This window comes from Rhinoraja longicauda, chromosome 8 (genome assembly GCF_053455715.1).
Source record: "Rhinoraja longicauda isolate Sanriku21f chromosome 8, sRhiLon1.1, whole genome shotgun sequence".
NCBI classification, from domain to species: domain Eukaryota; kingdom Metazoa; phylum Chordata; class Chondrichthyes; order Rajiformes; family Arhynchobatidae; genus Rhinoraja; species Rhinoraja longicauda.
In genome coordinates this window covers 20,770,422-20,797,411 of record NC_135960.1, presented here as the reverse complement: position 1 = coordinate 20,797,411, position 26,990 = coordinate 20,770,422, and the positions used below count along the sequence as shown (strand labels likewise).

At 40.0% G+C, this 26,990-nt stretch overlaps 1 protein-coding gene across 1 annotated transcript in view; it reads right to left on the bottom strand.

Annotated features, from left to right (window-relative positions):
• LOC144595762 (low-density lipoprotein receptor-related protein 1-like) overlaps nt 1-26,990 on the bottom strand; it is a 1,259,652-nt gene that overhangs the window by 559,603 nt on the left and 673,059 nt on the right. The window contains exon 12 of the mRNA XM_078403382.1: nt 9,179-9,359. Coding sequence (XP_078259508.1) covers nt 9,179-9,359 — 181 coding nt within the window. The remainder of the gene's footprint in view (nt 1-9,178; nt 9,360-26,990) is intronic.

Below are 26,990 nucleotides of genomic sequence, written 5' to 3'. Positions count from 1 at the left end.
ACAATTCTGGGATGAAGCTGAGGAAAATAAATAGTTATTGATCAATAATTCGATTTAAAAGTAAACAAAAACACTTGTTCACAATAATCAATTACATTTTAGTCATTCCCCTTTCTTTCCCAACACTATGTTGGCATTGGTGATTTAAAATATAAAACTGTATTCCAGTTGTGGCCAAATTTATGTTATAACTGTTATTATCTTGATTAATTAAGACAACATTCATATATGTCCTTTCAAACTAAATGCACTTTCCATGTTAGTCTGTTCTAATACACTTTCTAGTATCATGTTATCTAATGTACATTTCCTTGCCTCGCCTGCCTCTCCCTCCACTCGTTAAAGAGAACCTCTTCACATTATGTTGGAGTGAGTCTCACTTGTCTTTTTTGTCTTTGGCCACTTGACCAAACCATTAATACCTTGCTGTTGTTTACTGTTTTTTTAATCTCACCATCAGCCACATTCAATTGACCAAATCTCCTCTTCGATTACTTGCTTAATTAAGTGATTTTGAGTTAATTATTTAGAATAGGATGTGTCAAAGTTAACTCCGACTCTATCTTCACCTAATGTCTGAACATTCATTAGGAACGTTACAGGATTAAGATCGGAAATAAGAATCTTGGCAGGTTTTTTCCTTTGCAATATTGGGTCTTCACACTGATTGATTTGTTCCACTTAGATTGCCTTTGTCTAATTGAACACAAACCAGGCATTTCATTTCACAAACCAGACCTTCCTGTTTGTTTGGTTGGTTTACACTTTGCATAAACAGTGAAGTCCTATCATAGAACCTCTCAGTGTGTGCCATCTATTATTTATGTTCCCTGGACTTTGTCCCACAAATAATTTTGTCAGAAATATTATGGAACATTCTAATACAAAGCATTTGAGGACCTTTGTCTTAGAATTTTCCATAATAAATATGGATCAAAGTGACTTCACCAAGATCTATTCAAAGTCTGATTGCAATAAGATACCTTCACTCATAAACAAATGATTAAAAACCAAATAGTTCAAATTATGAAGAAACAAGGAACTGCAGAACTGATGATCTGGGTTTTATAATTATGCAAGAGTGCTACTGAGGCCACTAAATAGGCCACAGTGTTGAATTTGTTGAAGGTTGAACACTTTCTGTGGACATGGATAGGAGATGGACTGGCAATCTCGACCAACCTCCTTGCCCAAGCTCTTCCTAATGCAAAATGTCAGGAACTGTAAGAAAATACACTTTCTCTACTGGAACCTATTTACGGTCTCACTTTCCAGTCCTTTAGCCAAATCTCCATCTCAGAAACTCCTTGATAAGATTGAATTCTGGTATAAGTACCTCAAAAATAATTGTTAGTGCCTACAGCAAGATAATCAGAATATAATCTATTTTCTTTCCTATAAAGTTGGATATTTTGAAAGTCACATGGGGCAATCCAAAGAATCAGAAATGATCAATAGATTTATACGCAATACATTGATAAATTTACTTCATGTTTCACAGCATTTAAAGGGAATCTGAAAATTAAGTAGTGTACTGAGTGTTTTGTGATTTGATAAAAACTCAAAAATCAAGCATTGGTTTGCTGTACTGGCAACTAGTGCAGAAAGCATCAATACACCCTGGAGGAACAATATTCATGTCGTTCCCACCATATTAAAAGATACATTATATGGAACAAAGGTATCACAAAATGCTGGAGTAACTCAGCAGGTCAGGCAGCACCTCTAGAGAGAAGGAATGGGTGATGTTTCCGGTCGAGACCTCTCTTCAGACTGAAGAAGGGTCTCGACCCGAAACATCACCCATTCCTTCTCTCCAGAGATGCTGCCTGACCTGCTGAGATACTCCAGCATTTTGTGATACCTTCGATTTGTACCAGCATCTGCAGTTATTTTCCTATTATATGGAACAATGTCTTCTTTTCATATCAGCATGTTGTATATCATGACAGAGGGATGTTAGCACAAATATTGTTTGCTGCTCATCAATACTTCCTATATATTTTCATGAAGATTAACTAATATAGCTGATCTACAATTTCCATGAAAATATGCAACTTATCACTTAACAGAAAATTCTCTATTACACAGTTATTAGTTGGGCGTTGAAAAAAAAAATCAGGTGAAAAGAGTTTTGCTGGAGCTTGTGACTAAATAGCAAGCAGAATCAAATTCAAGAGAGTGTTAGATTTAGCTCTTTGGGCTAGAATCAAGGGATATGGGGGAAAAGCAGGAACAGGGTACTGATTATAGATGATCAGCCATGATCATATTGAATGGTGGTGCTGGCTCGAAGGGCCGAATGGCCTACCGCTGCACCTATTTTTCTATGTGGAAAAATGTGTTGCACAATAAAGATTCAAAACAGCAATACCAAAGAGAAATAATGACATCTAATTAAAATGAATGAAAACATACAAACTTCACCTTTGGTTTTGATAAACATAAGTATCATGTTGAAATCATAAAATATTTATGATTTGAGAAATCATGACTTAATTATGCTTTTCAATCTTCATCAATAATGTAGCCTGGCAGTATTTGATGATTTGTTTTCAACAAATGTATACAGTTATTTAAAACATCATTTACAAAAGAAAGGAAATTGATCAAAAGATCATAAGATAAGTGATAGGAATAGAATTAGGCCATTAGGCCCATCAAGTCTACTCTGCCATTCAATCATGGCTGATCTGTCTCTCACTCCTAACCCCATTCTTCTGCCTTCTCCCCATAACCTCTGACACCCGTACTAATCAAACATCTATCTATCTCTGCCTGAAACACATCCACTGACTTTGCCTCCACAGCCTTCTGTGGCAAAGAAATCCACAGATTCACCACCTTCTGACTAAAAAAAAATCCTCCTCATCTCCTTCAAAAAAAAGAATGTCCTTTAATTCTGAGGCTATTACCTCTTGTCCTAGACTCTTCCACTAGTGGAAACATCTGTGTCAATGAGGTCCCCCCTCATTCTTCTAAACTCCGGCAAATATAGGCCCAGTGCCATCAAACGCTCACCATATGTTAACCTACTCATTCCTGGGATCATTCTTGTAAACCTCCTCTGGACCCTCTCCAGAGTCAGCACATCCTTCCTCAGATATAGTGCCCAAAATGGCTCACAATATTTTAAACGCGGCCTGATCAGCACCTTATAGAGCTCAGCATTAAATTCCTGTTTTTGTATATAAGCCCTCTCTAAATAAATGCTAGCCTTGCGTTTGCTTTCTTTACTATGGATTCAGCACATAGTTGCATAGAAAATAGGGGCAGGAGAGTTTGCAAGAGGGTCTCTGTAGATATTGTACAGTTCCCAAAAGTTACTAAATAAAGTTTAGCTCAAGAAATTATCATCACAATTGCCAGCTGATGGAATTGAAAGTAACCATATGACGGGTCAGTAATTACATGGGAGGTAAGAGATAGAGAATAAGGATAAAGGTCTTGATTTTTGATTAATAATAATAATAATGCATTACATTTATATAGCGCTTTTCAAACACTCAAAGACGCTTTACAGGGATTACTAGAACATAGAGAAGAAAATAAATAGATAAATAAGTAAACGAACAGAAAAAGGAGACAGAAGGTGAGGTGACGGTCAGTGGTTGAAGGCAGTGCTGAACAGGTGAGACTTCAGTGATGTTTTGAATGTGGTGAGTGAGGAGGAGTCTCTGATGGTTTGGGGTAGTGAGTTCCAGAGGGTGGGAGCAGTGATGGAGAAAGCCCTGTCCCCCCAGGATCTGAGTTTGGTCCGGATGGGGGGGGGACAGGAGGTTGGCAGCAGCAGAGCGGAGGGTGCAGGATTGTCAGATTATGTCAGAAAGTATTACTCGAGACTATTCGGTGGAGATTCAGTTTTTTGTAATAGATATTAGGAACTCATAAGGATGAATGAAATGGATATTTTTTTATTTGGAGAAGACAAATTAATTGCAAGATTATGGAATGGAAAATTACTGCAGTAAACACAAAGTGAGTGATAACAAGCATGAAATTCAATCTTGAGAAGTACAGAAGAAATCTACCTTTCGTTTTGAAATATTTTCTTGATGGCAAGAGGTGAGAAGTTCATGGAGGAACAAATAAGATCAAATTGATCACCGGTGCACAGGAGAAAATGTCATCTTAAAGGTAAATGGAGTGTTCGGCTACTTTTCCCCAGAGGCTGTTATAATTATATTTTAGATACTAGTTACCAAGAAAATTATATTGGGTCATGTAAATATATGATGACAGGTGGCATAAACGTAGAATGTATTATTTTGTTTACATCATTGAAGATTGATCTGGTTGAGATGTTTAAAATGATGAAAGTATTCAAAGGAATAGGTTCAGACAATTGATTTGCTCTGCTGAAGGAATCCTGAGTAAGGGACATAATCTTAAAGTCAGATGGACTGGGCTCTGGCAGGCTGAACCACAGCATATCAAGTTCCTAGTCCAGGCAGTGTACGATGTCCTTCCTAGACCATCGAACCTCTTCATCTGGGGCAAAGCGGAATCTCCGGATTGTCCCCAATGCTCAGGCAAGGAGACGTTGGAACACATCCTGAGCTGCTGCCCAAAGGCTCTTGGGCAGGGCTGGTACACCTGGCGTCACGACCAGGTTCTGAAACCCAATGCAGAAGCCATCAGCATTGGAATCAGCAGCTGCAGACGAGCACACCCCACCACCCAGATGATCACCTTTGTGAAGGCTGGAGTGCAGCTGCCAAGGACCACAGCAGCCAAGAATCCGTCAGGAATCCTGGCGCCTGCGCAGGACAGGCGGCTTTCTGTAGACCTGGTGAAACAGCTGAAGTTCCGACGGCACAGAGCCACGACCACCCTGAGGCCGGACATCATCCTGGTCTCAGAGGCGACCAAAAACATTGTCTTGTTGTTACTGACAGTGCCGTGGGAGAACCGTCTGGAGGAGGCCCACGAGAGAAAGAAGACCAAATTCGAAGAGCTGGTCATAGACTGCTGTAAGCAGGGCTGGAAGGCAAGGTGTATGCCCATTGAGGTTGGTTGTTCGAGGTTTTGCAGGGCAATCGCTCTACAAGACCTTGAGTGCACTGGGCATCACTGGAATGGAGAGGAGACGCACCATCAAGAACACCACAGAGGCAGCGGAGAAAGCCTCGAGATGGCTCTGGATCAGGAGAGGAGGTCCATGGAAGGAGCGAATGCCACCTGAACACAAGTCCAACCCCTTAATAATCTGGGGGAGTCCAGAACAAGGGGCCACAGTTTAAGAATAAGGGGTAGGCCATTTAGAACTGAGATGAGGAAAAAAACCTTTTCAGTCAGAGAGTTGTGAATCTGTGGAAATCTCTGCCTCAGAAGGCAGTGGAGGCCAATTCTCTGAATGCATTTAAGAGAGAGCTAGATAGAGCTCTTAAGGATAGCGGAGTCAGGGGGTATGGGGAGAAGGCAGGAACGGGGTACTGATTGAGAATGATCAGCCATGATCACATTGAATGGTGGTGCTGGCTCGAAGGGCCGAATGGCCTCCTCCTGCACCTATCGTCTATTGTCTATTGTCTATTGTCTATTGCCTTACCAACATCTTGTACAACTGCAATATGACCTCCCAACTTCTATATTCAATACTCTGACTGATGAAGGCCAATGTGCCAAATGCCTTTTTGACTGCCCAATCTACCTGCGACTCCACCTTCAAAGATTCATGCACTTGCACTCCTAGATCCCTCTGCTCTACAACATTCCCACTCAGCAGGCTTAAAGATAACAATAAATTTTCTCAAAGGCACAAGCTTTCTATGCATGTTAAGATACCATGAAAATCAAATTTTAATCTCAAAATTATTTATCGCAGTTGGATGTATCCTCTCCAATGTTTTATTATTTTGTTTCACAAAGTATATAATCTCAATTATTTTGCTTCTAATTCCATAAAACTTTAAATGGCTCAGTAGTGTAGAAATACAGGGAAAATGTTGAGCTAAAATGATGAAACTCCTACAGCGATCAGCCAATCTCTGAATTAATCCTTCAAGGAGACCTTGAAGCATCACATTGTGACTGTTAACTTCCTCGTATATACTGAAAAATAGTGGATTTTTGCAGAAGAAAATGATTTCTCTCTGGTGCTTTGACTTACATATAAGGAATGTTTTTAAACTTTGATGGAGCTTTAGCTACCAACAGTGATATGGAAACCATTTTCACAGTATTGAAGATAATCATTGGATCACAGAAACACTATAATACTGCAGAAGGACTTTTTAACTGAATCTCACCAAGAAAAATCAAGTTACTCTTTTTCCTCAAATCTTCTCCAACAGCCCTACAGACTTTTTCTTAATCCCTCAAGTACCAATTGAATTCCCTTTTGAAAACAATGATTGAATCTGCTTCTTCCATCTTAAATCTTTACAGAAAGTGCATATTGATTTTCGACAATGAAAATAAGTATTGTAGGTTATAATGTTATAATAATTGATCTGCACTAAAACATTTGTATGAGTCAAATTCAAAATCATGTTGCCCTAAATTCCTAAGTAAAATAAATGGTCTAGAGTAGAGAGGCTACAGAAGTTCACATAAAAACCTTTGTAAACCATTTAATTCTGACTTTGTGTGCCAAATGGGTACTGAGATCTGGAACCCCCATCACCATTACCCTCACCCAAAAGAAAACAGGAAAAGAAAACTTTAAAATAAGTTGGCATTGTTTTCTTCTTAATTTCTGTGTTAAAATGCAATAGACAACAGCTGTCTGCTGAGATCACAGCTACAGCAATTTGCCATTAAGAATCACGGGAGTTGTGCCACAGCCTTAAAGAACTTTCTCAATGACATGTTCAGTTTAGTTTAGTTCAGACGTGTAGCATGAAAACAGGCCCTTTGGCGCACTGAGTCCGCGCTGACCAGCACTCCCCATACATTAACACTATGCTACACACACTGGGGATGATTTACAATGTTATCAAGCCAATTCGCCTACAAACCTGTACGTCTTTGGATTGTGGGAGGTCATGGGGAGAACCCACGCAGCTCACTGGGAGATCGTACAGAGAGCACCCACAGTCAGGATTGAACCTGGGTCTCGAGTCAAAACACACCTATTTCTTTTCTCCAGAGATGCTACCTGACCCGCTGAGTTACTCCAGCAGTTTGTACAGATCTTCCTTCATCTTACTGAGCAGGATTTCTTCTGAAATACTCACTGTTGTGTTAAAACATGCACAGAAACACCTCCAACCTTTACTGAGAAGTTGCAATTCTTTTCTCTCATTTGCACATGAAAGTAATTTTGTTCATTTTTTACTGCTTTGGGGACCATTTCTCACCATGGAAAAATTGGATTGAATACTATTGGGTGATAATTGCCTTTACATAGCTCACGATTTTCCAGTATCATTCATGCATGGGTTGATTGATCAGAACAAATTGCACAATGTGCAACCTACATCCCCATTTATATCTAATTTATAAGTAAAACAAGAAACAAATATTATGCTAAGTCAGTTGGGGGACATGAATTAAAGATTTCCATCTTGCATATCAATGTGTTGATATCTTACAAGTGTGAGGTGTTGCATTTTGTATGTCAAACCAACAAAGGAATTGCACAGTAAATGGTAGATCATTGGAGAATATTGCAGAACAGAAAGATCTGGGAGTAAATTGCACAAAGAACTAAAATTAATTTACCAGTACCACCCCGGGCAGCACATCCACCTTAACGTTTCCTGCCAGCTTTCCCCAAAACCCCATTAAAGCACTTAGCTGTTTCTTCAATAATTTGAATTGCAATCTTCACTGTTACATAAGTAAGAAAGAAATTCTTTAAGTTACAATTAATAATTCTTTGACTTCCATGCCAGAAATTGTTTCATAATTCACTTAAATAATGAAGAATTACACCAGGGCAGGTCATATCAACAATGCTAAATTTTGTGCTCTTTAGTCAAGGAAAATTGTTGCGTAACCACTAACATGATGATTAAATTAACTTATCCTGGGTTAAATTTGAAATTTTAAGGCCCTTCGTGATCTAATATCATCTGAAAGTGCTTCAAAGACATTGAACTACAGTTAAAGTGTTTCCATTGTTGTATAGCAGGAAATTCAGTGTCCCAAAGCAAAGTCCTACAAACAACAGCAAGAAAATAGAACATAGAAAGTACAGCAAAAGAACAGGCCCCTTGATTCATAATGTCCATGCCAAAAATGATGCCATTAAACTAATCTCTTCTTCCTGCATGTGATTCATATCCCTCCATTCCCTGCATCTAAAAAGCCTATTTAAAAGCCTCTGAAATGCCATCTGTACATTCTCCTGGTGACCACGTGGGTTTTCCCTGGGTGCTCCAGTTTCCTCCCACACTCCAAAGACATTCAGTTTGCAGGTTAATTGGCTTTGGTAAAAATTGTAAATTGTCCTTAGACTGTAGGATAGTGCTAGTGTATGGGAAGCGCTGGTTGGCGTGGACTCGGTGGGCTGAAGGCCCTGTTTCCACGCTGTATCTCTAGCCTAAACTAAACTAAAACTTTGAATCTGCCCATCCAATCCCATCACTAGGCCAGTAAATCAGTCAAGCTCATTGGTTTCGGCCTGTAATGTGAATCATAATAAAATAAAATTGCCACTTAATTCCTTTTTGGTCTATTTTATCTTTTGCTGATAAAAGGCATTCTCAAGTAAATAATGGATTTTATGTTCAACATTATAATATTCTTCAAAATGCTAAGGAATTTTAGCATTTGGGCTGTCGGAATTATTTTGTGGCGGACCCGGAACTCGTTGAGGTGGGGGCGGAGGGGAACAACAGTGAGGCCTCTGCTGAGGACAGACCGTTCCGTATCAGAAAGGCGGAGGTCAGCAGGGATGGTGAACACATGGCAAGGGAAGAAGAGTCTCGACTCAAAACGTCGCCCATTCCTTCTCTCCAGAGATGCTGCCTGTCCCACTGAGTTACTCCAGCACTGTGTCTACCAAGGAATGATAGTTGTTCATTTGCAGATTTATAGTGCATTTCCTGTAAGCCAATGATGATAGCACAAAGTCTTGAACTATAAGAAGACACAGTTTGCATGAAATGCCTGTCTTACCAGAGGTATCCTACATATTTGGCTTTTTTATTCGGTACAAAACTATGCCTGAGTGCAAATTCAATAGTTATGCCATCAGTTTGAAGAAGCTGAAAAAGAGAGCACTTACCCATGCAAAGGATCCAGAACTATAGCTCTTGGGTGTGACATTTGACCTTCCACCAAGGTCTTCCGGGTCTGGGATGCCTTTTCCAGTCTTGCTACACTTATAGACTTCTTGTAGCTATCATCAGTCCAGTACAAATTATTTCCGATCCAGTCCACAGCAATACCTTCAACATTATCTACGCCTGGAAGTTAAAAGTACAAATACTGATCATGAGTCAAATGGTCTTGTGGTGCTATATTGGTGTCAATCATATGTTCACTTCTTAACCGAGGATGAAAACTAAGGCAATGTTTCCTATGCTTAGATACAATGGATTTACGTGGCGATGTTTAGATAGTTGTCATCTCTCACAACTTTACATTGATGGAAAAAAGCAAGGTAGTTAGCTTCTACTGAGGATGTGTGATTTTGTTTTCTTATAAGCATTCCAACGATGATCTCAGGCATTATGAATATTCAGTTATTTTTCATATTACAGTTGTGCATCACAGCAAAAAATAGAGAAGTTTTAACCATCTGATAGCCCCTTCCCAAGATGGCGTCGGAGCTAGACAACTCTGTGTGCTGATCCCAGAAGAGGATCAGCTATCATCCATGACAACACTCTTTAAAATATTTATTTCAATAGCAGCATTTCTTACATTAACTATGTTCATTCTACTATCTTTGACCTGTCTTTAATTAGGCTTTATAATAATAATAATAATAATGCATTACATTTATATAGCGCTTTTCAAACACTCAAAGACGCTTTACAGGGATTTCTAGAACATAGAGAAGTGAATAAATAGATAAATAAGTAAACGAACAGAGAAAGGAGACAGAAGGTGAGGTGACCTTCAGTGGTTGAAGGCAGTGCTGAAGAGGTGAGACTTCAGTGATGTTTTGAATGTGGTGAGTGAGGAGGAGTCTCTGACGGTTTGGGGTAGTGAGTTCCATAGGGTGGGAGCAGCGATGGAGAAAGCCCTGTCCCCCCAGGATCTGAGTTTGGTCCGGATGGGGGAGGACAGGAGATTGGCAGCAGCAGAGCGGAGGGTGCAGGTGGGAGTGTGCCTGTGGAGGAGGTCAGTCAGGTAGGATGGGGCCAGGTTATGGAGGGCTATCTTGCAGGTTATCTTGCACTAAACATTGTACCCTTTATCCTTTGTGTGTACTGTGGACAGCTTGATTGTAATTATGTATAGTCTTTTCTTTGACTCGAGAGCACGCCAACAAACTGTATCTCGGTACCTCGGTGTACGTGAGAATAATAAACTAAACTCTGAGCAGATTATTGTTTAATTTAGTTTCATTTGAGAGCACTGCTTGAAAGTAGTTCCATTACTTTGTCATTCAGATTGAATAAACTGATAGGGCTGGTAATTGGCCAGATTGAATGTGTCTTGTTCTTTGTCAACATGCCATCCTTGGGCAATTTTCCATATTGCTGGATCGAGGCCAGAGTTATAGTTGAAGGAGACAGTTTGATGTTTATGTTACACAAATGAATGTGATTTCCTCATTAAATTATTACTATTTAACTGGAATACTTCTACTTGGCCACAGTTTCCCAGTTATAGAATTGGGAAATTCTACCTTCTCTGGCAGCTTTTCTAAGTGAACGTTGCCTTCAGCTAATTTGATCAATCTCAATCAAAATGTGAAAACTTGGTATTGTACGCAAGATTACGGACTCCCCAATTCCTTGTGTCTACAAAGTGCTGGAGGAACTTAGATTGCAGAACCCTGAATCCGACACATTGGTCAAACTTTTCCGAAAATATTACCAATCATTTTGTACAATAAGCTGAAAATTCCCCTCTAAATTTCACTAGGATAAATTTGATGCATCCAGAAAGCAAGTCATGTGAACAGAGAAGAATAGCTGTGAACAGGAATTGCGTGTAACTGATGTTTTTCCTGCACTCCTCTCTTATAAATGACTCCTTGTCTTTGTCATGTTTCATCTCAGCAAACTGCTTCTTTATTCAGCTTTCATGAACTTAAGCAATCACTCCCTATTAAAATAAAACTAACATTCCTAAACAAAGTTTATTCTTCACCATTTCCTACTTTCTTCTCCCTTCTAAATTTCATATTACCTTCAACATGCAGGTACCAACCCATGTTAATTTCCAAACAAGCTTCTGTCAGATTATTTTCTTGTATATTTCTCTTTGCATTTTTGGTACATCTGTTTGTTTCAAATTCAATGTACATTGAGATACAATATCTTTCGTTTGGCTCTTTTATTAGAAAAATAGAGTCAAGAGGCATACAAAGCGGAAACAGACCCTTCAGTCCAACTCGTCCATGCCAACCAAGATGCCCCCTCTATGTTTGTCCCATTTGCCCGCATCGGTCCATATTTCTCTAAACCTGTCCTAACCATGTACCTGTCCAAGTGTCTTTTAAACATTGTTATTGTACCTGCCACGACTACCTCCTCTGGCAGCTCATTCCATATATCCACCACCCTCTGAGTGAAGAAGGTGTCCCCTCAGTTGCTATTAAATCTTTTCCCCGCTCACCTTAAATCAATAACATTTTTGGTTCCTGATTCCTCTGCCCTGGGTAAAAAAAACCTCACCCTAACAATTCCCCTCCTGATTTTGTACTCCTCTAAAAGATCACCCCTTAGCCTCCTGCGCTCCAGACAATAAAGTCTGAGTTTGCCCAATCTCCCCCTATAGCTCGGGTCCTCAAGTCCTGGTAACATCTACATTAACCTTCCCTACACTCTTTCCAGCTGAATGACATCCTTCCTACAGTAGGTGACTAAAATACGTCAAATGCAGTCTCACCAACGTTGTGTTTTCTTGTGATATATTCCATTAACTTGGTGACACAGTTAATACCAATCTTAAAGGCCCATAGCTTCCTTCAGCAACCAGGCTGGGAATGGGAAAAATAAATGTACTTCCACCGGAAGAGCTAACGTGACCTTGCCATGGGATTTCAAATGGTTCACTCATTTCTGTTGGTGGACAATTTACTCTTTGCAATGTAAAAAAAAACATCCCTCTAAAGGTGCAGACCAAGTAATTTTGAATCAAAATAATGTTTCCTGAAATTAAAATACAAGACTGTAGCTTTGACATGTTGAAGGGTTAATATGTTGAAGGTCAGTCTGAAGAAGGGTCTCAACCCGAAACGTCGCCCATTCCTTCTCTCCTGAGATGCTGCCTGACCTGCTGAGTTACTCCAGCATTTTGTGAATAAATACCTTCGATTTGCACCAGCATCTGCAGTTATTTTCTTACACTACCTGTTGAAGGGTTAAAGTCATTGACCAAGGATTGGGTCACATTAGGTACTCCACTGTTCGCTACAAATAATTTATAATAATCTTCTTCCTTAAACAAACCCCACTTGGCCCCATCATCCGTGCATGTGCTCTATCATTTCCAACTTAATTTTCCTTTGTCCTTGAACCTCCTAATTCCACGCACACTTTTCAAACATGATTTGGTTGAATGAAATAAATGCCAGGGCAGTTGTGTTTATGGATTTTGGGGAGAAGATAAAACCGGACCGTGTGGGGCTGGGAAATGATAAGGCTGGAGGCTTTGGAGGGCAGACAGCCAGAAGTGATGAAATCAAAAATGGTCTGTGAGATTATGTCCTGGTGCTCATGTGTGGGATCATGGTCCAAGAAAAAGTAGGAGGAGGTGTCCGAGAGTTGGCACCTGGCCTCAGTGCGGAAGAGGTCAGCGTGCCAGACTAGAAACATAGAAACATAGAAAATAGGTGCAGGAGGAGGCCATTAGGCCCTTTGAGCCAGCTCCGCCATTCATTTTGATCATGGCTGATCATCCACAAACAGTAACCTGTGCCTGCCTTCTCCCCACATTCCTTGATTCCACTAGCCCCTAGAGCTCTATCCAACTCTCTTTTAAATTCATCCAGTGAATTGGCCTCCACTGCCTTCTGTGGCAGAGAATTCCACAAATTCACAACTGTCTGGGTGAAAAAGTTTTTTCTCACCTCAGTTTTAAATGGCCTCCCATTTATTCTTAGACTGTGGCCCCTGGTTCTGGACTCCCCCAACATTGGGAACATTTTTCCTGCATCTAGCTTGTCCAGTCTTTTTATAATTGTATTTGTCTCTATATTCTCCAGTGAGTACAAGCCCAGTCTTTGCAATCTTTCCTCATATGACAGTCCCGCCATCCCAGGGATTAACCTCGTGAACCTACGCTGCATTGCCTCAATAGCAAGGAAGTCCTTCCTCAAATTAGGAGACCAAAACTGCACACAATACTCCAGATGTGGTCTCTATGCACCTCCCTTGTCTGAAGAAGGGTTTCAACCCGAAACTGACAATAGACAATAAACAATAGACGCAGGAGGAGGCCATTCGGCCCTTCGAGCCGGCACCGCCATTCAATGTGATCATGGCTGATTGCACCCATTCCTTCTCTCTGGAGATGCTGGCTGTCCCGCTGAGTTACTCCAGCATTTTGTGTCTATCTCTAATGTTTGAATGTTTGGAATCCTGCTCTTGACATCTCATCAAAGGACAAGGTTTAGGAATTTAAATTCATTATTTCTAATGTATAAATAGCAGACAAAGAAGCACTTTTTGATGTGCTATCCTTTGGGAAACTGGACATGGTATTTCCTGTGACAATTCACTCTAATACTGATCCCATTTCCCAATTATGCCTTGCACATTGATGACCATTAGTCTTCCACTAATTATGTAGATAACATCAAACAAATGAAAATGTAACCTTAAGTTATGGATGTGATACGAGTTCCAAAATTGGATCAAAATATCTCAGCTTATGACCTCCATTATGAACCTGCATTTCAACAAGGAGTGAACCTTGTGTGAATTCAAGGCACGTTGGGTTTTTTATTTGCTAAAACCTTTCCAGTCATTTTAATATGTTAAAGGTCTCATTGCCAGCAGCCCTGAGGCTCTGTGCATTGATAGTTGCAATGCCTAGGTCTATACCCCTAACATTGCTTGTGACACTGGCCCTGTCCCCGAACTATATCTCTATTACATTGATGACTGCATCGGTGCTACCTCCTGCACCCATGAAGAACTCATGGACTTCATCAACTTCACCATCAATTTTCATCCTGCACTCAAATTTACTTGGACCATCTCTGACACCTTCCTCCCCTTTCTTTACCTCACAGTCTTCATCACAGGAAATAATCCAATGACTGATGTCCTCATTCTTTAGGGAACGGGAGTTCCCCTCTCCCATCATAGATGAAGCCCTCACTCATGTCTCCTCGGTACCACACAGCTTCGCCCTTGCTCCCTCGACCCCTAGTCGCAACAGAGACAGAGTCCCCTAGTCCTTACCTTCCACCCCATCAGCCATCGCATACAACACATAGTCCTCCTAAATTTCCGCCACCTCTAAAGGGATCCCACCATGAGCCACATTTTCCCATCTCCACCCCATTCCACCTTCCGCAGAGACCGTTCCCTCCATACCTCCCTGGGTAACTCCCTTCCCACCCAAACTCCCTCTCCCCAGGTACCTTTCCCTGCAACCGCAAAAGATGAAACACCTGTCGCTATACCTCATCCCTCGACTCTGTCCAGGGACACTGAGAGTCCATTTCAGGTTAGGCAGAGTTTCACTTGCACCTCCTCCAACCTCATCCATTGTATCCGTTGTTCAAAATGTGGACATCATCGACGAGATGCAGACTGGCCGATTGTTTGGCAGAACCCTTCGCTCAGCCCGACAGAACCTATCTGATCTCCTAGTTGCTGGACATTTTAATTCTCTTTCCTATTCCTACACAGACCTTTCTGTCCTAGGTCTCCTCCATTGTCAGAATGAAGCTAAATGCAAATTGAAGGAAAAGCAATTCACATTTCGCTTGGGCAGCTTACAGTCCAGTGGTATGAATATTGATTTCTTCACCAGGTAGCCCCGGCATTCCCATTCTCTCTCTATCCCTCCCCCAACCAAGTCACACTAGCTTCTCATTTCACCCTACAAACAGCATAAAATGGCCTGTTTCCTTTATCATCATTACTTTTTTGCATATCTTTCATTCATTGTTCTCTATCTCTCCACATCACTGTCTCTATCTCTCGTTTTCCTTATCCCTAACCAGTCTGAAGAAGGATCTCGACCCGAAACATCACCCATTTCTTCTCTCCAGAGATGCTGCCTGTCCCGCTGAGCTACTCCAGCTTTTTATGTCTATTATTGCTTGTGATAGCTTGGGGAAGGGGAGGGGGAAATGACAATCAAGCCATACCTTCCATGGGTGAGGAGTATCTACTCCTAGAACTTTTGCACAGTTCATTTCCCCTCTGATCCCCATTTCCCCTTATCGATAGGCAGAATGTGCTGCAAAACCACAATCGCTACTGAACAAACCCAATGTTGTAATAAATCTCAGCCTCAGGGTCAGCCAGCCATAGAGAAATGACAGCCATGGAGAAATCCATTTCATAGCACTGACAGCTTTGCAAAGGGCAAGTGAAATAATAGCTTAAAGAGAATAAATCTCAGAAACAATCTATACTGTACATTTATTGCCAGATATCGTAAATTTGGGGGAGTCCAGAACCATGGAACACAGTCTAAGAATAAAGGGGAGGCCATTTAAAACTGAGGTGAGGAGAAACTTTTTCACCCAGAGAGTTGTGAGTTTGTGGAATTCTCTGCCACAGAAGACAGTGGAGGCCAATTCACTGGATGAATTTAAAAGAGAGTTGGATAGAGCTCTCGGGGCTAGTGGAATCAAGGGATATAGGGAGAGGGCAGGCACAGGTTACTGATTGTAGATGATCAGCCATAATCACAATGAATGGTGGTGTTGGCTCGAAGGGCCAAATGGCCTCCTCCTGCACCTATTTCCTATGTTTTTATATGGTTCTAATTATATCTGCAGTAGCCACACTCTGGTATTTGGATAAAACATTTAATGCACGAAAAATTGAATGACATCCAATTTGTAAATTTATGTGACTCTAACCAGATAGACTAATTTTCTTGTTTGTAATTATTAAGGCACCAAGTACATGGGGATCCCACCATGCAGGTGTAAGGTTTTGGAAAGGATCAGAACTTGAAAAAAATAACCATAGAATTGTAGCGAAAGAGCATTTGACTGAATGAAACTGCATTAGTCTTACATGGATGCTCAAATGGCTTCATTGTGCATTGTTACTTTTCCATGATTCTGTACTTCTGACTATTGAAAGATATAAGAAAAGTAAAATTAGTAAGATTAATGTGGAGGTTGTTGGAGAAACACAGATTGGAGATTACAAAATAGTGATTGTCATAGAAATAAAAGTTTGTGATGGATGTATTATGGATTATGAAACTTATTTGAGTGTTGGCTTTAACATCTAGTTGTTTTTATTTTGATTTTACTTTGAACTGCTGTACCTACAGTACCTTTCTGAAGTGTTGGAGTGCTGAAGTCTTTTGTTTCAGATTACAGAGAGAAAAAAGTTTACTGCATTGAAATTCATCATTGTTATTGCTTTCACAGTTAAGAGCAATACTCTGCAATTAAAGAAGTTGATTACAGATTGGCATGTAGCATAATGCAAGCAATTTGTTCTCAGTCTATGACTTCAAATAGCTGCCTTCTGTTCACTGCTTGAAAAATGTGAGGTTTGCTTTGTTTAGCGAAAACTGCTCCCATGTAAATTAAGTTAATTAGCATTAAATTTATTGTGCATCCATATAGGTTTAAATTAATATGGAAATATACAATTTATGATCAGTATACCCAAATCAAAATATAATTAAAACATGTCATTACTTTAAATTTGACAATTTTAAGATTTCAATATTAACAAATGCATCTTTGACTTGATCTTTCTAAAGACCATCAGCCACAGGGGCAGAATTTGGTCATTCATCCCAGAGTCTACTCCACCATTTCAATCGTCTAATCTATTTTTCCCTCTCAACACCATTCTCCTGCCTTCTCCCCATAACATTGTTGTTTCTCTTGTTTCTTCCTCTATTGTAGATATTATAGAAACAACGGAATAGCTGTGGTTTATTTTGTTCCTTCTCAACTTATGATTTTCACTCACTGCACATTTTAAAAAAAAATTTAAATTGTACCGTAAGGAATCTTTCATTGTGTTGGAAAAATGTTCTTTCCCATTTATTGTGAAACAGACATTTGGTGGCACAGTTGTCATGATGCCATGGAAACTGGGACCTAAATTGTAACATCAGGCTAAATTCTTGGTGACAACTGTTAAATTTGAAATAACTTCAGAGGCTCATGCTTCATTGCGATCCACAATGTTTAAATAAGCTACCCCCTTCAAAATGACAAGTACATGCACTAAACTATTTTACAGGAGGGCAAGAATCGATTTCTAGATAATACACGCTGTAAAAAATAGATTAGGACTATTGAAAATCCTTAGACCCTCTACTGTCACTACACAGATTGACATCTGTGTTCAACATTGGCAGTGTGTGCAATGAAAAATTTGTTCACATTAGGTCAAACATTTTACTGAGAAACATTTGATGAGATTCAGTCTTGGCTGCTCGCATGGGTATTATCCATTTCTTTTTGATTCTTTGAAATCTAAATGAGACTTGCCGAGGATTGCTATTATTTTTCCAAAACTGCTTAAAAGAGGAGGAATTCAGAACACTAACCCAAGAATAATGCCAAGAGATATAATTGCATGACACAGCTAACATTTTGGAGATATTTGTGAAATTTGTAACTCATTATTTTACTGGAGAGAGTAATGGAGAGAGTCAAAAACTTCAGATTCCTGGGCGTACGTATCTCTGAAGATCTGTCCATGAATCAGCTCATTGATGGAATTATATAGATCTACAAGAGTTGCTGCCTCAAAAGGCAGCCAGCATCGTCAGAGGCCTGCACCACTCTGGTGATGCTCTCATTTCATTCCTGCCACGGGGAATATTGCAAACTGTAACATCCAGGTTCAAGAGCAACTTCTTCCCGACAAACACCTGGCTGCTAAACACTGTAACCTCAAATACTCTGAACTACATGGACTTGGGGGCATGTTCTTATCTTTGCACTATTATTGCTCATTTTTTGATATGTATACTGAACTTTTATTGTTCATTATAATGTTTACAGAGTAGAATGTTTACATATCTGTTGGGGTACTGCAAGTACAAATTTCATTGTTCCATTTTGGGACATCTAACAAGTAAATAAGGAATTTACAATGTCTTGGTACTGCTCTGCATTTTTATTCTTGTATCTCAGTTCAGAAGTTCCTACATTGAGGTGGAGTGCATGTTAACTGATGAATAAAATACCTGGAGTATTATGTGCAGTTTTGGTCTCCAAATTTGAGGAAGGGCATTCTTGCTATTGAGAGAGTGCAGTGTAGGTTCACCAGGATGGCGGGACTGACATATGATGAAAGAATGTAAGAAAATAACTGCAGATGCTGATACAAAGCAAAGGTATTTATTTGACAAAATGCTTGAGTAACTCAGCAGGTCAAGCAGCATCTCAGGAGAGAAGGAATGAGTGACGTTTCGGGTCGAGACCCTTCTTCAGACTGAAGAAGGTCCTCGACCCGAAACGTCACCCATTCCTTCTCTCCTGAGATGCTGCCTGACCTGCTGAGTTACTCCAGCATTTTGTGAAATATGATGAAAGAATGGATCAACTGGGCTTATATTCAGTGGAATTTAGTGGGATGAGAGGGGCTTTATAGAAACATACAATTCTTAAGGGATTGGACTGGCTAGATGCAGGAAAAAAATTCCCGGTGTTGGGGGAGTCCAGAACCAGGGGTCACAGTGTAAGAATAAGGAGTAGGCCATTTAGGACTGAGATAAGGAAACTCTTTTTCACCTAGCGATTTGTGAATCTGTGGAATTCTAGACATAGAAAATAAGTGCCGGAGGAGGCCATTTGGCCCTTCGAGCCAGCATTGCCATTCATTGTGATCATGGCTGATCGTCCACAATCAATAACCCACATTGCAGAGTTAAGGACAGTTTCAACTTGTTTGGTGTGGCAGCTATTAATTAGCCCAAGCTGTTGAGCAAAACTCGGCCATTGAATAGACTAGGGCTAAGCCCTAGTACTGAGGGTGTGTGCATTGGAACCCCAGCTATTGCCTGCAAGTTTCCTGATGATGTTGATCCTTGCTTCACCTGGTCCACCCTGTTTCGACTAATGCAATCAAACCAATGTGCACAATCTTTTAGATGTAGTACTTTGGTGTCACTTTTGATAATGCCACTAGTGACCCGTAACCCAAACGACCCTGCTTAGGGCCAAAACTCCCGCAGCATCGGGAAATCTCTACGCATCTACCAGCTAGATGTGGAAGGAATGTCCAGGGCAAAGAATGAATACATCTCAAGATCTGCTAAGGACCTTAATGCTGATGTCCTCCTTCTACAAGATACGCACATCGCTGATACCTCTGTTTGCAGTTGGAAAGGACAATAGCAATGATAAACTGCCACATCCTTCTTTCCATTTGAGGATTGCACATTCTTATTCCCATCTGCAGTGCACGTTTATTATCATAGCTACACGGAAATACCAAGCAGATATATGTTTGGTTGGGCTTTGTCTGTTACTGCTTGCGTATTTTATATTTCACAAATCTACCTTGATTCAGTCCTTCATCTACAATTTCTCAACTAGTCATCCTTATCTCTGCTCACCAAAAGCATTTATCAGAGGTGAATTTGCAGATATGTGTGTCACTCAGTCCGTAGCGGGGCTTTGGTGAAATGAGATTGAGAATCTATGCAGCCAGTGGACCCTGCTTTAAATAAAACTGCATGGATTTGCAACGGGCTTCACATCTGCATCAATCGCCTTCCATCTCTAAGCTGCAGTTTCATTCAACACAAATTTAAAGAATTGAGCAGCACAGATGTGCAGTTAGTAGAGCCACTGCCTTGCAGAGCCAGAGACCAAGGTTTAATTCCTGACCTCCGTTGCTGTCTGCATGGAGATTGTATGTTCTCCCTGTGACATGGTTTTTCTCCAGATGCTCCAGTTTTGTTCCACATCCTAAAGACATGTGGGTCGATAGTCATAGATTCATATGGAAACAGTCCCTTCAGCCCAACTCATCATTGCCGACCAAGATGTACCATCTAGCCTAATCCTATTTGCCTGTATTTGGCCATTATCCCTCAAAGCTGTACCTATCCATCTACCAGTCCATGCCTGTGGCACCTGCCACAACTGCCCCCTCCGACATCCCGTTCCATATACCACCAGCCTCTGTGTGAAAATGTTGCCCATTAAATCTTTCCCCTCTTATCTTAGACCTAAGTCTGTAGAAGGGCCTCGGCCCGAAAGGTCACCCATTCCTTCTCTCCTGAGTTACTCCAGCATTTTGTGAATAAATACCTTCGATTTAGACCTATGTCCTCTGGTTCTTTATTCTCCTACCCTCTGGGGAAAAGACTGTCATTTACCCTTTCAATTCCCCTCATGATTTCATTCACCTGTATAATATCACTCCTTAACCTCCTATGGTCTAAGGAACATAGTCTTAGTTCATGCCCTCAAATCCAGGCAATATCCTCATAAATCTCCTCTGTACTCTTTCCAGCTTAATGATATCTTTCCTAAACCAGGGTGATCAAAACTGAACACAGTACTCCAAATGTGGCTTCACCAACGTCTTGGACAACTGTAACACAATGCCCCAACTTTTGTACTCAATACCTTGACTGATGAATTCCAATGTTGCCTTCTTTACCGCCCTGTCTAACTGTACTCGTAGATCCCTAGTGCTCTTCCATTCACTGTGAACGTCCTGCCCTTCTTTAACTTACCAAAATGCAACACATTGTGCTTATCTGCATTAAACTTCATTTGCCTTTCCACAGCCCATTTATCCTGCTGATCAAGATCCTGCTGTAATTTTTGATAACCATCTTCACTGACTATGATACTACCTACTTTTGCATCACCTGCAAACTTACTAATCATAGCATGTACATTCTCATCTAAACCACAAACAGTAATGGGCCCAGCACCAATCCCTGAGACACACCACTAGTCACAGGTCTCCAGTCTAAAAAAATAACCTTCCACCACCACCATCTGTTTCCTTCCATGAAGCCAATTCTGTAATCTGTATTATGTGGGTTGATAGGTTAATTGATCCCAGTGCACAGTTACGTTTTGGAATCTGGGAATGGGGAGTTGAAACAAACCTGGGGAGAATAAAAGTGGGATTCATGTAGGATTAGTGTAAATGGGTGCTTGAGGTTTGGCACAGATTCGATGGGCTTAAAGGCCCGTTTCTGTGCTGTATCTCTCGCAGTGATTCGACACCAGGAACATATTAATTTTATAATTATGCACTTTGCAAAGTGGAATTTGAAGCCCTGCCCAATGGAACACTATTGAGCTGATGTACACTTTTCCATTTTACTGGTTTTGAATGAATAAATCCATTATCATTTATTGAGTGGGAGGAATGAGTACAATCGCGCAGTGAAAAACGTTATTCCATTGGAGCAAAAAAAAAAGAGATTTAATGAAGCACTGATACCAGTATGGATGAAGGAAGATTATTTACTACCCTCAGAGAGCAAGTGAAGAGGGAGTTATCAATTTTAAAAGCATCACTGAAACAAGCAAGGTGCAAACCAAGTACTTTATGATGGATTATTATAGCACAAAATGGTTTGTTATAATACAAGGTGAAATAAAGACCATTCCATCATCTGTGGAAAATGTACAAAATATTTAATAGACTGGAAAATACAAGTCTCAACAGAAAGTGGGGCAGTGAAATAGGTTTTGCCTCCTTCATGCAAAATAAGCATGATTCTTTCAGTGCTTTAAAAATGTTATCCAATTTCGTGCAAATGTTTTCAGTCCTTTTGAATGCCGATACAATTTTATTTCTCTGTAGTCGCCACCTATCTTTAAGTGGCTGGATTTTTCTAAATGTCCACTATCATCTTCTGTCAGCGTTCTTTAAGTGTTGTTGATGTGCAATTTCCTGCTGCCCCTGTGGCATGCCCCAAGTGTCAGGGCCAACATCAGCTAGGTCTATTGAAACCGGGCAGGCACAAATAACACCTCATGTTGAGTTAATGCTTCTGTCCTCTCTTTAAAAATCACAGTCTTCTCCTGCACAATACCATGTAAGCCATACATTAACCTGTGTTGTCTGAATGTTGTTTATTCGTTTATTCTAATCTTAATTAAGTAGCTTACAATTATATTGCTCCGTATAGAGAAAAGGGAGGGGAGGGATGGGGAGAGGGGGAGGGGGAGGGGGAGGGGGGGAAAGAGAAATCATCACCCATTTTTTTAATATTTGATTTATTAAACACAAGCCTCTTCAGCTGTGGTGACCAGTCCCAGAGTATTTTTATTGACATACCTTCACCTTCCCGGTGTAAGGAAATAGTTGGGTTCTGTTGTTGCTTGTGTTAACCTGTCATTGGCAAAATTTATCCTGACAGCAACAATTATTGCAGATGAAAATAATTAAAGGATCCGAAAGAGTTTGGAATAATTTTGACAGAACCTAATAAAGTGTTGCATGAACCGTTAAAGTATGCATTTTGAAAAGCTCTTAAGTCACACCACTTACATTCTACATGATAACTTAATTTTAAAACTCTGCACTCGATTTTAAATATTTTGTTTCCTTCTTTAAAATGCATTGCAAATTTGTGCCTTACATGTATGTCCAATTTCCTCGTAAAGTGGATTTAATAATGTTTGCTTCAGACATTTTCATTTTTAACACTCTTCCCCACAATGTGGGCTGAGCTGGTAAAAATGGTATTGGCATTGATCATTTGAAACAAGAATCTGGAGATGCTGTTTTTTCAAAGACGCGGTGCTAGAATAACTGAGCGGGTCAAGCAGCATCTCTAGAAAATATTGATAGGTGACATTTCAGGTTGTGTCCCTTCTTCAAACTAATTGTGATGGTGGAGGGTGGGGGGTGGGGAAGGAAAACTGGAAAGAAGAGGTAGGACAAAGCCTGGCCGTAAATAGATTTATACAGGTGGGGGCATAGGGTGATCAACAGGTTGATACAGGTGAGGCTTTTTGACAAGCAGATGGTTGGACAAAGGCCAGAGATGAAAAGACACGGGGTGTGACACAAAAAGACTGAAGAGTAAAATCACAGAATAGAGAGTTCATACAGATTTGCAAGCTACCCAAGTGGAATATGAGGTGTTGTCACTCCAGTTTCCATGTGGCCTCTCTCTGGCAATGATGCAGTGGAATATCCATCATTAATGGTCCAGTAAAAGGAGGTACTGAGCCAATTTGTGAAGATTCTCCAAGAATGACGTGGAATAGAGAATACTAGGATTTGTACCCAATGATAAAGAAAGAACAATAATGCATTTCCAAGGAGGGATGGTACGTCACATGAAAAGGACTGCTGCTAATCCTGACTGTCCAATCTATCTCATGTGGCCCTTGCATTTTTATGCTTAGAACTCTCTAGCTTACTTTACAGCTATAACAGAATATTTTTCACCTGTTTATTTTTTCATTTGCACGATCTGATACACTCATGTTCAGTCCAATTTGCCTGCACCACAGCACCCAAAACAAAGTTTGTCACTGGATAGATGCAAGGAACTGCAGGTGTAGGTTGACAAAAAAGAACACAAAGTACTTGAGTAACTCAGCGGGTCAGGCAGTATCTCTGGAGAACATAGATAGGTGACGTTTTGGGTCGTGACTCTTCTTCAGTAAGAAAAAGTGTACAGTTTTTCACTGTATCTCAGTGCACGTGACTATTATAAACCTACAATCATACTGGACAACCATCCACCATAAACACTTAATTTCAGCAGTTTAAAAACATAAATCAATTTTACTAGCTATATTGACAGTATTTAGCACAATAATTATAACAAATTGTGGGTGAAAATGGTCTTAAAAGAGCCTCTGTATATTGAATTAGTGAATGGTGAAATGATTGATTTTAATCATCTACATTCCGTCCTTTATTTGCTCTCTTTAGCGATCTAATATGGCCAAGATATCAGTTGATATGTTTAACATATAAAACAATTCTGGAGATTGACGGTCTCATCTATGATTTAATTATACCCTTCATTGCTCTCTGATGGTTTGGCTGGCTGAAAGACGACAATTGAAATTATTTTATATGTTTTTATGACCTCATCAATAAAATAAATTTTGTAGATTGGTGGAAAGAAGTTGACATGACATCTCTGCAAAAAAAATGCAAAGCTAAGTGGAAATAATAAGAGAATGGAAATTGAGAAAGAGAAGGAAATGTTAAAGGGAAAGGATATAGTGAACAAAGCAGATCTAGAACTTTTAAATGTGTTTGTTTTTATTAAATATTCTTTTTTGTTCTGTAAATTCTGCTTTTATAGTGAAATTAAAGAAAGTGAAAGGTACTTTTTTCAGACTGGACGGAAGTGGTCAGTGACTGTCTCTAAGTGTTAAAGCTATGACGATTGTTTTTTCTTTCCGTAAAATCGTAATATTTGGGATTTGTGTTTACATGGCACAATTTCTAATCTGTAGATGACAGAAACCTGTTGGCAATGTAATCTGAGAGGAGGATAGTAATGGATTTCACAGTGAGGGGATGGGGTGAGCAGATAACATTTAATTCATGGAAATGTGAAGTTGCGTTTTACAAAGGGAAACGGCAACCAGAAATAGGATCTATTCTTGCGAAGGAAATCCAAATTGCTTTACTGTTATAAATAACTTTTGAAGTATATTTATGAGTGGGATTTGGTCACCATTTCTGCAAAAGGGTAACTTGAAAGAAGTTACAAATTAACAAGGTTCCACAAGTAGTAATAAGACAAACGTCAGATATTCCGATGATTATGGAATGAATATTGCATAAAACATGAAGAAAATTCTTCTACATTTTTTCTGAATAACACATTGTAAATTTTTATATTCACCTGAGAGGGCAGAAGGGCCATTGGTTTTGCATTGCTATTGAATGAGGGCACTCATAAAGCCCAGTATTTATCACCCACAGTGTTGTATTTCACTCTAAAATATGGGGTTGTTTCTGCGGGCAGAGTGTAAGACATAACCCAAAACATGGGGCCATACTGTCCAACGTCAGTCACACAACTGCACGGAAATGCCACAACTAAAATTGCCCTCATGAACTATCACACTGTGTGATCTTTACTTTTCCTCTCTGTAAGACACTGATTCTGTGGCACTGAAATAGGGTGGCTCCGGGTTAAGATATAGATTGTGAATAGACACAAAATGCTGGAGTAACTCAGCGGGTCAGGCAACATCTCTGGAGAAAAGGAATAAGTGTTTTTTGGGGTCGGAACCCTTCTTCACATTGAAAGTTAGAGAAGGACAGAACAAAACAGGGCTGGCAATAGATGACCTCAGGAAGGGTGGAGCCCATAATGGCCCATTGTTGGCTGGAGAAGATTTGCAGGGATACAAGGATGCAAACAGTGGAACTAGTAGGACAACTAGGGTAGCGGCAGGTGGGGTGGGGAGATGAGAGAGAAGGAATGCAGGAATTACTTGAAAGATAAATCAATATTCACACCACTGGGTTGTAAGCTGTCCAAGTGACATATACAAATTATGGATCACAGGTTAAGATATAGATTATATAAACAGAAAATGCTAGAGAAAAAAAATCCTCAGGTTAGACAGCATTTGTGGATGCAATAAATAATCTGATCTGAAAGTGATTACAAATGTCTCAGTAACTAGTTTCTGTTTCACACAATATTAAGACAGTGTTTTCAAACAATGCATTAGCATTCCTCTATTCTTGATGACATAACAATATGAAAGTTTGTACATGCCTGACACAAGTTGTTTGCTTCTATGTTGCACAATTATTACAGTGTTTTACATCTGCGTAATGATCATGTTATCAAAAGATTACTGAACCATTATTTCTGTACGAAAGAAAGATTTACTGCCTTTGATGAGCACTACAGAGGATCATTGAACTTACTGAAGTCATCATTATTGTGAATTGAAATACTTGACTCTCGCCTGTTTAGATTTTAAAGGAGTCACATTAAATTAACCTGCCATTGTTAACAGATGATCATTCACGCCTGAAACAGTTTAAAATTAATTATTAAATAATTAAGCCATTGAAGTTCCTCTATATTTCTTCATGCAGCGGTTCTTGCACTTGTAGAAATTGATTAAATAGCAAGATCTGTTTGTCAGGCAAAAATAAGGTTTGTTTTCTTCACCAAGACTGATTACAATTCTACACTGCAAGAGACATCCCATGATACCCAACACCAGTAGCATATAGAGCACAACATGAATTGCTGGAAGAACTCAGTGGGTCAGGCAGCATTTGTGGAAATGGGCAGGTGACATTTTGGGTCAGGACCCTTCCTAAATCTGATCGAGTAGAGGGCAGATTGATGGTCGAAAGCTGTGGTGGGATGGAGTAGGGCAAAAGCTGACAAGTGGATCCAGTTAAGAACGGATTGGTACGCAGATGAGTAAGGAGTGGGCAGAGAAGAATGGAGATATCTTGGTTCAAGCGGCAATAATAAACAAAGCTAAACTAAGGCTGGAGTTGATAAATGGAGAATGGTACAAATAATAGAGAGAGTGTTTGAAGGACCAACCCAAAACGCTGTCTGTCCATGCCCTCCAAAAATGCTGCCTTGACCCAGTTTGATTTTCTTACTGAAGATGACAACATCTGCATCTCTTGTGTCACCAGTGGTGTACAACGTAATTGGTTTCAAGTCTCCCAGATCAGTTGTTTGTTCCAAGTGCATAATTAAAATGTATCTTAGTATTTTGCCAAAACAGAAAGGATTATACACAAATTGCAGGAAGATTGACATGCATCGCCAACCAGTCACAATCACAATGA